This window comes from Lithobates pipiens, unplaced genomic scaffold (assembly GCF_037356315.1).
Source record: "Lithobates pipiens isolate NorthernLeopardFrog02 unplaced genomic scaffold, aLitPip1_a1.2 Scaffold_47, whole genome shotgun sequence".
Taxonomy (NCBI): Eukaryota; Metazoa; Chordata; class Amphibia; order Anura; family Ranidae; genus Lithobates; species Lithobates pipiens.
Window position 1 is genome coordinate 4,677,702 of NW_027507871.1, and position 14,710 is coordinate 4,692,411.

At 45.1% G+C, this 14,710-nt stretch overlaps 1 protein-coding gene and 1 long non-coding RNA gene across 2 annotated transcripts in view; one reads left to right on the forward strand and one right to left on the reverse strand.

Annotated features, from left to right (window-relative positions):
- Window positions 1-7,244: 7,244 nt before the first annotated feature.
- Window positions 7,245-9,722, reverse strand: LOC143956960 (uncharacterized). The gene is made up of 3 exons (XR_013270027.1): window positions 9,636-9,722; window positions 7,697-7,861; window positions 7,245-7,594 (listed from the first exon to the last, which is right to left on the reverse strand). It is a non-coding gene; the product is annotated as an uncharacterized LOC143956960 (long non-coding RNA).
- Window positions 9,595-14,710, forward strand: part of TAPBPL (TAP binding protein like) — a 50,443-nt gene continuing 45,327 nt past the window's right edge. Inside the window, exon 1 of the mRNA XM_077467131.1 lies at window positions 9,595-9,717. Coding sequence (XP_077323257.1) covers window positions 9,669-9,717 — 49 coding nt within the window. The 5' untranslated portion in view covers window positions 9,595-9,668. The remainder of the gene's footprint in view (window positions 9,718-14,710) is intronic.

Here is a 14,710-nt window from a genome sequence, read left to right on the forward strand (position 1 = left end):
CCATTGCTGCCTCATGAGTGTCCACCAGTGCCGCCTATCAGAGTCCACCAATGCAGCTAACCAGTGCCCATCAGTGCCGCCCATCAGTGCTCACCATTGCTGCCTCATGAGTGTCCACCAGTGCCGCCTATCAGAGTCCACCAATGCAGCTAACCAGTGCCCATCAGTGCCGCCCATCAGTGCTCACCATTGCTGCCTCATGAGTGTCCACCAGTGCCGCCTATCAGAGTCCACCAATGCAGCTAACCAGTGCCCATCAGTGCCGCCCATTAATGCTCACCATTGCTGCCTCATGAGTGTCCACCAGTGCCGCCTATCAGAGTCCACCAATGCAGCTAACCAGTGCCCATCAGTGCCGCCCATCAGTGCTCACCATTGCTGCCTCATGAGTCTCCACCAGTGCCGCCTATCAGAGTCCATCAGTGCCTATCTGTGCAGCCAATCAGTGCCCAACAGTGCTATCTCATCAGCGCACATCCATGAAGGAGAAAATCACCTATTTTCAAAATTTTATAACAAACTATGAAACCGTTTTTTTTTTTTTTTTTTTTAACCACTTTAATACCAGGGGGCACTTAAACACCTTCCTGCCCAGACCAATTTTGAGCTTTCAGCGCTGTCGCACTTTGAATGACAATTGCGCGGTCATGCTACACTGTACCCAAATGAAATTTTTATCATTTTGTTTCCACAAATAGAGATTTCTTTTGGTGGTATTTCATCACCTCTGGGGATTTTTATTTTCTGCTAAACAAATAAAAAAAGACCCAAAAGTTTGAAAAAAACATGTTTTTTTTTTGTTTCAGTTACAAAACTTTGTAAATAAGTAAGTTTTCTTCTCTACTGATGGGCACTGACGGGGCTGCAGTGACGGGCACTGATGAGGTGGCACTGATGGGCACCAATGAAGTGGCACTGATAGGCGGCACTGATATGCGACACAGATAGACACTGATAGGTGGCGCAAATAGGCACTGATAGGTGGCACGGATTGACATGGATGGGCGGCATGGATAGGTGGCATGGATGGGCACTGATAGGCAGCATGGATGGGCACTGATAGGCGGCACGGATGGGCACTGATAGGCGGCACGGATGGGCACTGATAGGCGGCACGGATGGGCACTGATAGGCGGCACGGATGGGCACTGATAGCAGCATGGATGGGCACTGATAGGCGGCACGGATAGGCACTGATAGGCAGCATGGATGGGCACAAACAGTAATGCATGGCAATTAGTGATGCCCATTGTGGGCACTGACTGGCATCCCTGGTGGTCTAGGGGGGCATACCTGGTGCTGGGCATCCCTGGTGGTCTGTTGGCCTCCCTGGTGGTCCAGTGTGGGCATCCTCAGGGGGACGGCGCTGATAATCGATCAGCACAGACCCCCCCCGTCAGAAGAGCAGCCGATCGGCTCTCCTCTACTCGCGTCTGACAGACAGGAGTGAGGAAAAGCCGATCACCGGCTCTTCCTATTTACACTGTGATCAGCTGTGATTGGACACGGCTGATCACATGATAAAGAGTCTCCGTCAGAGACTCTTTACCGAGATCATAGTTGCGGTGTGTCAGACTGACACCCCACAACAACGATCGCCGCGATGCGCGCCCCCGGGGGCGCGCAGCGGCTTAATATCCTGATCACGTCATATGACGTCCGGTCCGGATATTAAAACCATTTTGCCGCCGTCATTCTGCTATATGGCGGGCGGCAAGTGGTTAAGCAAAAAAACAGCAGTGATTAAACACCACCAAAATAAATCTTTATTTGTGTGAAAAAAATTATAAAAATGTCCTATGAGTACAGTGTTACATGACCGCGTAATTGTCATTCAAAGTGTGACAGCGGTGAAAGCTGAAAATTGGCCTGGGCAGGAAGGGGGTTGAAGTGTTACTAAACCCAGGACCCTGCAGTCACTATATCTGCTCTCCCCAGGACCCTGCACTCACTATATCTGCTCTCCCCAGGACTCTGCACTCACTATATCTGCTCTCCCCAGGACTCTGCACTCACTATATCTGATCTCCCCAGGACTCTGCATTCACTATATCTGCTCTCCCCAGGACTCTGCACTCACTATATCTGCTCTCCCCAGGACTCTGCACTCACTATATCTGATCTCCCCAGGACTCTGCACTCACTATATCTGATCTCCCCAGGAGCCTGCACTCACTATATCTGCTCTCCCCAGGAACCTGCATTCACTATATCTGATCTCCCCAGGACTCGGCATTCACTATATCTGCTCTCCCCAGGACCCTGCATTCACTATATCTGATCTCCCCAGGACTCTGCACTCACTATATCTGCTCTCCCCAGGACTCTGCATTCACTATATCTGATCTCCCCATGACTCTGCATTCACTATATCTGATCTCCCCAGGACTCTGCATTCACTATATCTGCTCTCCCCAGGACTCTGCATTCACTATATCTGCTCTCCCCAGGACTCTGCACTCACTATATCTGATCTCCCCAGGACTCTGCATGCACTATATCTATTCTCCCCAGGACTCTGCATTCACTATATCTGATCTCCCCAGGAGCCTGCACTCACTATATCTGCTCTCCCCAGGACTCTGCACTCACTATATCTGATCTCCCCAGGACTCTGCATTCACTATATCTGATCTCCCCAGGAGCCTGCACTCACTATATCTGATCTCCCCAGGAGCCTGCACTCACTATATCTGCTCTCCCCAGGACTCTGCACTCACTATATCTGATCTCCCCAGGACTCTGCATTCACTATATCTGATCTCCCCAGGAGCCTGCACTCACTATATCTGCTCTCCCCAGGAACCTGCATTCACTATATCTGATCTCCCCAGGAACCTGCATTCACTATATCTGATCTCCCCAGGAGCCTGCATTCACTATATCTGATCTCCCCAGGAGCCTGCATTTACTATATCTGATCTCCCCAGGACTCTGCATTCACTATATCTGATCTCCCCAGGAGCCTGCACTCACTATATCTGCTCTCCCCAGGAACCTGCATTCACTATATCTGATCTCCCCAGGAACCTGCATTCACTATATCTGATCTCCCCAGGAGCCTGCATTCACTATATCTGATCTCCCCAGGAGCCTGCATTTACTATATCTGATCTCCCCAGGACTCTGCATTCACTATATCTGCTCTCCCCAGGACTCTGCAGTCACTATATCTGCTCTCCCCAGGACCCTGCATTCACTATATCTGCTCCTCTCAGGACTCTGCATTCACTATATCTGATCTCCCCAGGACTCTGCATTCACTATATCTGCTCTCCCCAGGAACCTGCATTCACTATATCTGCTCTCCCCAGGACTCTGCATTCACTATATCTGATCTCCCCAGGAACCTGCATTCACTATATCTGCTCCTCTCAGGACTCTGCACTCACTATATCTGATCTCCCCAGGACCCTGCATTCACTATATCTGCTCTCCCCAGGACTCTGCATTCACTATATCTGCTCTCCCCAGGAGCCTGCACTCACTATATCTGATCTCCCCAGGACTCTGCATTCACTATATCTGCTCTCCCCAGGAGCCTGCACTCACTATATCTGGTCTCCCCAGGAGCCTGCACTCACTATATCTGATCTCCCCAGGACCCTGCATTCACTATATCTGCTCTCCCCAGGAGCCTGCACTCACTATATCTGCTCTCCCCAGGACTCTGCACTCACTATATCTGATCTCCTCAGGACTCTGCATTCACTATATCTGATCTCCCCAGGACTCTGCATTCACTATATCTGATCTCCCCAGGAGCCTGCACTCACTATATCTGCTCTCCCCAGGAACCTGCATTCACTATATCTGATCTCCCCAGGAACCTGCATTCACTATATCTGATCTCCCCAGGAGCCTGCATTCACTATATCTGATCTCCCCAGGAGCCTGCATTTACTATATCTGATCTCCCAGGACTCTGCATTCACTATATCTGATCTCCCCAGGAGCCTGCACTCACTATATCTGCTCTCCCCAGGAACCTGCATTCACTATATCTGATCTCCCCAGGAACCTGCATTCACTATATCTGATCTCCCCAGGAGCCTGCATTCACTATATCTGATCTCCCCAGGAGCCTGCATTTACTATATCTGATCTCCCCAGGACTCTGCATTCACTATATCTGCTCTCCCCAGGACTCTGCAGTCACTATATCTGCTCTCCCCAGGACCCTGCATTCACTATATCTGCTCCTCTCAGGACTCTGCATTCACTATATCTGATCTCCCCAGGACTCTGCATTCACTATATCTGCTCTCCCCAGGAACCTGCATTCACTATATCTGCTCTCCCCAGGACTCTGCATTCACTATATCTGATCTCCCCAGGAACCTGCATTCACTATATCTGCTCCTCTCAGGACTCTGCACTCACTATATCTGATCTCCCCAGGACCCTGCATTCACTATATCTGCTCTCCCCAGGACTCTGCATTCACTATATCTGCTCTCCCCAGGAGCCTGCACTCACTATATCTGATCTCCCCAGGACTCTGCATTCACTATATCTGCTCTCCCCAGGAGCCTGCACTCACTATATCTGGTCTCCCCAGGAGCCTGCACTCACTATATCTGATCTCCCCAGGACCCTGCATTCACTATATCTGCTCTCCCCAGGAGCCTGCACTCACTATATCTGATCTCCCCAGGACTCTGCATTCACTATATCTGATCGCCCCAGGACTCTGCATTCACTATATCTGATCGCCCCAGGAGCCTGCACTCACTATATCTGATCTCCCCAGGAGCCTGCACTCACTATATCTGCTCTCCCCAGGAGCCTGCATTCACTATATCTGATCTCCCCAGGACCCTGCATTCACTATATCTGCTCTCCCCAGGAGCCTGCACTCACTATATCTGATCTCCCCAGGACTCTGCATTCACTATATCTGATCGCCCCAGGACTCTGCATTCACTATATCTGATCGCCCCAGGAGCCTGCACTCACTATATCTGATCTCCCCAGGACCCTGCACTCACTATATCTGCTCTCCCCAGGAGCCTGCATTCACTATATCTGCTCTCCCCAGGACTCTGCACTCACTATATCTGCTCTCCCCAGGACCCTGCACTCACTATATCTGATCTCCCCAGGAGCCTGCACTCACTATATCTGCTCTCCCCAGGACCCTGCACTCACTATATCTGATCTCCCCAGGACTCTGCACTCACTATATCTGATCACCCCAGGAGCCTGCACTCACTATATCTGATCTCCCCAGGAGCCTGCACTCACTATATATGCTCTCCCCAGGAGCCTGCATTCACTATATCTGATCTCCCCAGGAGCCTGCACTCACTATATCTGATCTCCCCAGGACTCTGCACTCACTATATCTGCTCTCCCCAGGACCCTGCACTCACTATATCTGATCTCCCCAGGAGCCTGCACTCACTATATCTGATCTCCCCAGGAGCCTGCACTCACTATATCTGATCTCCCCAGGAGCCTGCACTCACTATATCTGATCTCCCCAGGAGCCTGCACTCACTATATATGCTCTCCCCAGGAGCCTGCATTCACTATATCTGATCTCCCCAGGACCCTGCACTCACTATATCTGATCTCCCCAGGAGCCTGCACTCACTATATATGCTCTCCCCAGGAGCCTGCATTCACTATATCTGATCTCCCCAGGAGCCTGCACTCACTATATCTGATCTCCCCAGGACTCTGCACTCACTATATCTGCTCTCCCCAGGACCCTGCACTCACTATATCTGATCTCCCCAGGAGCCTGCACTCACTATATCTGATCTCCCCAGGAGCCTGCACTCACTATATCTGATCTCCCCAGGAGCCTGCACTCACTATATCTGATCTCCCCAGGAGCCTGCACTCACTATATATGCTCTCCCCAGGAGCCTGCACTCACTATATCTGATCTCCCCAGGACTCTGCACTCACTATATCTGATCTCCCCAGGACTCTGCACTCACTATATCTGCTCTCCCCAGGACCCTGCACTCACTATATCTGATCTCCCCAGGAGCCTGCACTCACTATATCTGATCTCCCCAGGAGCCTGCACTCACTATATCTGATCTCCCCAGGAGCCTGCACTCACTATATCTGCTCTCCCCAGGACCCTGCACTCACTATATCTGATCTCCCCAGGACCCTGCAGTCACTATATCTGATCTCCCCAGGAGCCTGCACTCACTATATCTGATCTCCCCAGGAGCCTGCACTCACTATATCTGATCTCCCCAGGACTCTGCACTCACTATATCTGCTCTCCCCAGGACCCTGCACTCACTATATCTGATCTCCCCAGGACCCTGCACTCACTATATCTGATCTCCCCAGGACTCTGCACTCACTATATCTGCTCTCCCCAGGACCCTGCACTCACTATATCTGATCTCCCCAGGAGCCTGCACTCACTATATCTGATCTCCCCAGGACCCTGCACTCACTATATCTGATCTCCCCAGGAGCCTGCACTCACTATATCTGATCTCCCCAGGAGTCTGCACTCACTATATCTGATCTCCCCAGGACCCTGCAGTCACTATATCTGATCTCCCCAGGAGCCTGCAGTCACTATGCTTTGAAATGATTATAACAATTAAAACAATTGAAATGATTTGAAAATGATTGAAATGTTTGCGAAACGAATGCCTGATGTGGCATCGACCGGTGTGTCACAAGCGAGCGGGAGCGAATCGTCTTGTGACGCATGGTAAGAACGTTTGTATGGACATGCAAACACGACGGAGCGCCGAGCTCATATTGCCTGTATCAGTTTAGAACGCCTATCCCGTCCCTACGCGTGACATCACAACCACGTGACTTCATCACCTGATCCCCGATGAAGTCACGTGGTTGACATCGCTGTGCGCTGGTTGGCAAGGGGTTAAAATTAATTAAAATGTATTATAAATCATGTAATATAATAATAATAATAATAATAATAATAATAATAATAATAATATAATATAATAATAATAATAATAATAATAAGATATAATAATAATAATAATAATAATAATAATAATAATAATATAATATAATAATAATAATAATAATATAATAATATAATAATAATAATAATATAATATAATAATAATAATATATCAAATAAGAAAAATACATTTTTGGGACTTTAAATGAAGCGAGCATCAAAGGGGTGCCCGCCTCCATCCCTAACATTAGTATAAAAAATGGGAATGGGAGAGAAGTGGGACTTTATATGAAGCGCACACGGCAGTAAAAAAAATTGGTCAAGCGACTGGGAAATGATATTTATTTGTATTTTATAATCCATAATCCAATATAAAACATTTTGGGTATCAAACCTCTAAAAAACATTTTGGGCATCAGATCTCTACATAATAAACATTGGATCGTCATACAATATATAAAGTACCACCGTCCAATAGACCTTTATATTTGAGAAAAACAGCGATGACAATTAATGCATTTAATACGTGAATCATATTAAGTTATACTAAATATAAATAAAAAACATATGATATTTTAATATTCCATGATTGAAGTGAAGATAAAAATTGATAAAGGGTCGACGCGTTTCATGGCCTTATAGCCGCTCATCAGGAGCTATAACCATGGAATAAATCTAAAAAGAAAAAACAAACAGAAAAATGGGTATATATAAAAAAAAAATTTAAAAATTATATTTATGAAATGGGGGTTATTGAAGGTCGTGCGTCCTACTCACATCTGCATCCGCGCACCGAAGGAGCAGCATCAAGCATCGCCAAAAAAGCCGCTGAGCAGAGCCCCAAAGGGCAAGGGCGACCCGTAGAGGCGATGACAACCGCCACAGACACATCCGGAGTGGGTAGGTGCACTTAATGTGAACTGAAAAATCTCTATGGTAGACCTATGTGGAAAAAAAAATGATATTTAGTGAATGCACATATAAATAATGTAGGCGGGTGCTGGAAAGTGATATGCGTTGAAAAATGTGAATTTAAGTAAGTGCATGGAATTGGAAAAGTGAAAAAAAAAGGGATAGATAAGAAGGAAAGTGAGAAAGAAATATAGAAAAAAAATGTAAAAACAAAACAAAACAAAAAAATCAATAAACTTAAATTTTTTAATAAATATTTTTCCCCTTTTCTGTTTATTTAATAAACTACCAAGGCTGCTGTTCTTATCATTCGATTTTTTTACTGATTATGTGTCGGCTGCTGCATCCTGCTTTGGTCTGCGTCGGCCCGCCCTTGGCTGGGCGTTTGGGGTTATAGCTCCTGATGAGCGGCCACAAGGCCGCGAAACGCGTCGAGCCTTTATCAATTTTTATCTTCACTTCAATCATGGAATATTTAAATAACATATGTTTTTATTTATATTTAGTATAACTTAATATGATTCACGTATTAAATACATTAATTGTCGTCGCCGTTTTTCTCAAATGTAACTGGACTGTGGTAGTTTATATATTGTATGCCCGAAATGTAAAGGTCTATCGGACGGTGGTACCTTATATATTGTATGACGATCCAATGTTTATTATGTAGAGGTCTGATGCCCAAAATGTTTTTTTTTAGAGGTTTGATACCCAAAATGTTTTATAGTGGATTATGGATTATAAAATATAATTTCCCAGTCACTTGACCTTAATAATAATAATAATAATATTTTTTTCCCCCAAAAAAATTGTGTTTGAAAAATCACTGCACAAATTTTTATGTGACATAAAAGTATGCAACGCCCACAATTTTATTCTCTAGGGCCAAAAATAATGTTTGGGGGGGGGGTTCTAAGTTGTTTTATAGCAAAAAAAGAATGTAAGAATTGGCCCGGGATGGAAGCGGATAAATGAAGACAGATTCAGGGAACGCACAAAAACGCACGTGTGAACGCACGCGTTGTGGTGTGAACCGACCCCGAGAGTTTACACCTACTTTAAAAAATGTTGCTGTTTCCCTTTAAATGAATGCAGAGCTTCAGTGCGCAGCGTTTTCAGGAAGTGTCATGTGACTTGCTGAAATGTGAAAGTGAAAGACAACGTATGAGATGCATTTTCAGTTTTCAGTGGGTCGGTGTGCGGTGTGATTGTGCGGTGTGATTGTGCGGTGTGATTGTGCGGTGTGATTGTACGGTGTGTACCAACGGGTCGCTCTCCTGTGATCCCTCCATCAATCCCTACACTCTGATCTCTGTGTAGACTTTGCTTTGTTACATTGTATCCGTTTTATTAATATGTTTATAGGTGATTTCTTTGTGAAGTTTGTTTTGTTACGTTGTATCCAGTGTTTATTTTTGTGAGTTTATTATTGTGTGTTTATTATTGTGTGTTTATTATTGTGTGTTTATTATTGTGTGTTTATTATTGTGTGTTTATTATTGTGTGTTTATTATTGTGTGTTTATTATTGTGTGTTTATTATTGTGTGTTTATAGGTGAATTCTATGTGAAGTTTTTTTATGTTGTATCCAGTGTTTATTATTGTGAATGATTTCTTTGTAACTGTTGTTTTGTTACGTTGTATCCAGTGTTTATCATTGTGTGTTTATTATTGTGGATGGTTTCTTTGTTACGTTGTGTCCAGTGTTGATTGTTGGTGTTGTTGCGCTGTGTGTGACGGGTGTCGCTGCGTTCCTTTTGCAGGGTGTCACTGTCTGACGATCGTGGGGTGACATCGGACGTACATTTGTGGTGATCCCGGCCGGAGGGAACCGGACATGAAGACGATTGGAGCTCTACTCCTCGGCCTGATCCTGACGCTGAGCAGTAAGAGACAACATGGGGGGGGGGGGGGGGGGAGGAGGAGTAAAAGGGGTGGGGGAATTTAGATGTAGGTGGGGGGAGGGGATGCTGAAGCAGGAAGTGTCTGCGACACCTGGCAATGCTAATTGGGAGGACGGTGTCACTGAGGTGCCCGAACAAGCAGGGTGTGCCTCCGAAGTCAAACTCTTGCATGACAATCGAGACGCATGAAAGTCCGGTCAAAATACTGAAGTCTGAACTACTTTGGAGTCACTGCGACTTGAAGTCGCACAGATAGGAATTGTACTCACTGGAAAACAAGGGGTGCGATATAACAAGGGGTGATATATAACAAGGGGTGCGGTATAACAAGGGGTGCCATATAACAAGGGGTGATATATAACAAGGGGTGCGGTATAACAAGGGGTGCCATATAACAAGGGGTGATATATAACAAGGGGTCTGATATAACAAGGGGTGATATATAACAAGGGGTCTGATATAACAAGGGGTGATATATAACAAGGGGTGAGATATAACAAGGGGTGCGATATAACAAGGGGTGATATATAACAAGGGGTCTGATATAACAAGGGGTGATATATAACAAGGGGTCCGATATAACAAAGGGTGCGATATAACAAGGGGTGATATATAACAAGGGGTGTGATATAACAAGGGGTGAGATATAACAAGGGGTGCGATATAACAAGGGGTGCTATATAACAAGGGGTCCAATATAACAAGGGGTGCAATATAACAAGGGGTGATATATAACAAGGGGTCTGATATAACAAGGGGTGATATATAACAAGGGGTGCGATATAACAAGGGGTGATATATAACAAGGGGTGCAATATAACAAGGGGTCTGATATAACAAGGGTTGAGATATAACAAGGGGTGCGATATAATAAAGGGGCGATATATAACAAGGGGTGATATATAACAAGGGGTGAGATATAATAAGGGGTGCGATATAACAAGGGGTGTGATATAATAAGGGGTGCGATATAACAAGGGGTGTGATATAATAAGGGGTGCGATATAACAAGGGGTGTGATATAACAAGAGGTGCCATATAACAAGGTGTGAGATATAACAAGGGGTGATATATAACAAGGGGTGAGATATAATAAGGGGTGCGATATAACAAGGGGTGTGATATAACAAGGGGTGAGATATAACAAGGGGTGCGATATAATAAGGGGTGAGATATAACAAGAGGTGTGATATAATAAGGGGTGAGATATAACAAGGGGTGAGAAATAATAAGGGGTGCGATATAACAAGGGGTGTGATATAACAAGAGGTGCGATATAACAAGGGGTGAGATATAATAAGGGGTGCGATATAACAAGGGGTGTGATATAATAAGGGGTGCGATATAACAAGGGGTGTGATATAATAAGGGGTGCGATATAACAAGAGGTGCCATATAACAAGGTGTGAGATATAACAAGGGGTGATATATAACAAGGGGTGAGATATAACAAGGGGTGTGATATAATAAGGGGTGCGATATAACAAGGGGTGTGATATAATAAGGGGTGCGATATAACAAGGGGTGTGATATAACAAGAGGTGCCATATAACAAGGTGTGAGATATAACAAAGGGTGATATATAACAAGGGGTGCGATATAATAAGGGGTGCGATATAACAAGAGGTGTGATATAATAAGGGGTGAGATATAACAAGGGGTGAGAAATAATAAGGGGTGCGATATAACAAGGGGTGCGATATAACAAGGGGTGTGATATAATAAGGGGTGCGATATAACAAGGGGTGCTATATAACAAGAGGTGCGATATAACAAGGGGTGCCATATAACAAGGTGTGAGATATAACAAGGGGTGATATATAACAAGGGGTGAGATATAATAAGGGGTGCGATATAACAAAGGGTGATATATAACAAGGGGTGAGATATAACAAGGGGTGCGATATAACAAGGGGTGAGATATAACAAGAGGTGTGATATAATAAGGGGTGCGATATAACAAGGGGTGAAATATAACAAGGGGTGAGATATAACAAGGGGTGACATATAATAAGGGGTGCGATATAACAAGGGGTGCGATATAACAAGGGGTGAGATATAACAAGGGGTGAGATATAACAAGGGGTGCGATATAACAAGGGGTGACATATAATAAGGGGTGCGATATAACAAGGGGTGCGATATAACAAGGGGTGACATATAATAAGGGGTGCGAGATAACAAGGGGTGCGATATAACAAGGGGTGAGATATAACAAGGGGTGAGATATAACAAGGGGTGCGATATAACAAGGGGTGACATATAATAAGGGGTGCGATATAACAAGGGGTGCGATATAACAAGGGGTGTGATATAATAAGGGGTGCGATATAACAAGGGGTGTGATATAATAAGGGGTGCGATATAACAAGGGGTGTGATATAATAAGGGGTGCGATATAACAAGGGGTGTGATATAATAAGGGGTGCGATATAACAAGGGGTGTGATATAATAAGGGGTGCGATATAACAAGGGGTGTGATATAACAAGAGGTGCCATATAACAAGGTGTGAGATATAACAAGGGGTGATATATAACAAGGGGTGAGATATAATAAGGGGTGCGATATAACAAAGGGTGATATATAACAAGGGGTGAGATATAACAAGGGATGCGATATAATAAGGGGTGTGATATAACAAGAGGTGCGATATAACAAGGGGTGAGATATAATAAGGGGTGCGATATAACAAGGGGTGTGATATAATAAGGGGTGCGATATAACAAGGGGTGTGATATAATAAGGGGTGCAATATAACAAGGGGTGTGATATAACAAGAGGTGCGATATAACAAGGGGTGAGATATAATAAGGGGTGCGATATAACAAGGGGTGTGATATAATAAGGGGTGCGATATAACAAGGGGTGTGATATAATAAGGGGTGCGATATAACAAGGGGTGTGATATAACAAGAGGTGCCATATAACAAGGTGTGAGATATAACAAGGGGTGATATATAACAAGGGGTGAGATATAACAAGGGGTGTGATATAATAAGGGGTGCGATATAACAAGGGGTGTGATATAATAAGGGGTGCGATATAACAAGGGGTGTGATATAACAAGAGGTGCCATATAACAAGGTGTGAGATATAACAAAGGGTGATATATAACAAGGGGTGAGATATAACAAGGGGTGCGATATAATAAGGGGTGCGATATAACAAGAGGTGTGATATAATAAGGGGTGAGATATAACAAGGGGTGAGAAATAATAAGGGGTGCGATATAACAAGGGGTGTGATATAATAAGGGGTGCGATATAACAAGGGGTGCCATATAACAAGGTGTGAGATATAACAAGGGGTGATATATAACAAGGGGTGAGATATAATAAGGGGTGCGATATAACAAAGGGTGATATATAACAAGGGGTGAGATATAACAAGGGGTGCGATATAACAAGGGGTGAGATATAACAAGAGGTGTGATATAATAAGGGGTGAGATATAACAAGGGGTGCGATATAACAAGGGGTGAGATATAACAAGGGGTGAGATATAACAAGGGGTGACATATAATAAGGGGTGCGATATAACAAGGGGTGCGATATAACAAGGGGTGAGATATAACAAGGGGTGAGATATAACAAGGGGTGCGATATAACAAGGGGTGACATATAATAAGGGGTGCGATATAACAAGGGGTGCGATATAACAAGGGGTGAGATATAACAAGGGGTGAGATATAACAAGGGGTGCGATATAACAAGGGGTGACATATAATAAGGGGTGCGATATAACAAGGGGTGCGATATAACAAGGGGTGTGATATAATAAGGGGTGCGATATAACAAGGGGTGTGATATAATAAGGGGTGCGATATAACAAGGGGTGTGATATAATAAGGGGTGCGATATAACAAGGGGTGCGATATAATAAGGGGTGCGATATGTCGTGAGACTTTGATGTCCAGAATTACACAACAAGTCACAGACGGTGTGAATGGAGCCATAATCAAGGACAGGCAGCCCCTCCTCCACCCCAGCCATCAAGTGCTGAACATTGGGGTTTAGTAATCTATATAATCCATATTTAAAAAGTTGTATTATTTTGTAATTTTACTTTATTACTTTAATCTTTTGTTGCAGAAAGTGTGGAGTTTAACCCCTTCCCGCCCGTCCTATAGTAAAATGACAGCCGGGAGGGGGGGAGGGGGGAGCAATGTTGTTCTGACATCCTTCCTTGAATGCGCCGCAGAGTGACGCGACCTGTCACCACCTCCGTCCACCAGACACAGCCAATGACTAATCAGTCCCGCTGCCCGTGTCACGTGATCACTGTAACCAATCACAGCAGATCACAAGACAATTGTAAACAATGGACGGCTTCCTTTCATGCCATCTATTATATACAATTGTGTTGCTAGCTGCGATTGATCACAGGGATCACATGGTACAGACAGTGCCAATCACAGCCCATCTGTACCATGTGATTAGCTTTAACCAATCACAGTCCATCTGTACCATGCGATTCGCTTTAACCAATCACAGCTAGTCACAACAAAAGACACTGAATGAATCAGTTTCATTCAGTAAAGATGGTTGCTTATTCGGTTCCCGACCAGCGCACGCCGATGTACGTCGGCAGAATGGCACGGGCAGGCAAATGGGCGTACCTGTATGTCCCTTTAAATTTGCTGCCCTGCAGGTCGGGACCCCCGTGAGTCCGGTCGTGGGTCCCGCGGACTTGATCGCCGCGGGCATACCCGTGATCGTCTCACGGGGCGGCTGAATGGAGAAATGCCGTTGTAAACAGCATCTCCCCGTTCTGCCTAGCAACTAGTGACGCTGATCTCTGCTCCATGTGATTGGAGCAGAGATCGGTGTTCACTAAATGAAAGCCCAACCCCCCCACAGTTAGTAACACACCCCTAGGACACACTTAACCCCTACACTGCCACCCACTGGTTAACCCCTTCACTGCCAGTGTCATTTACACAGGAATCACTGCATTTGTATAGCACTGATTAC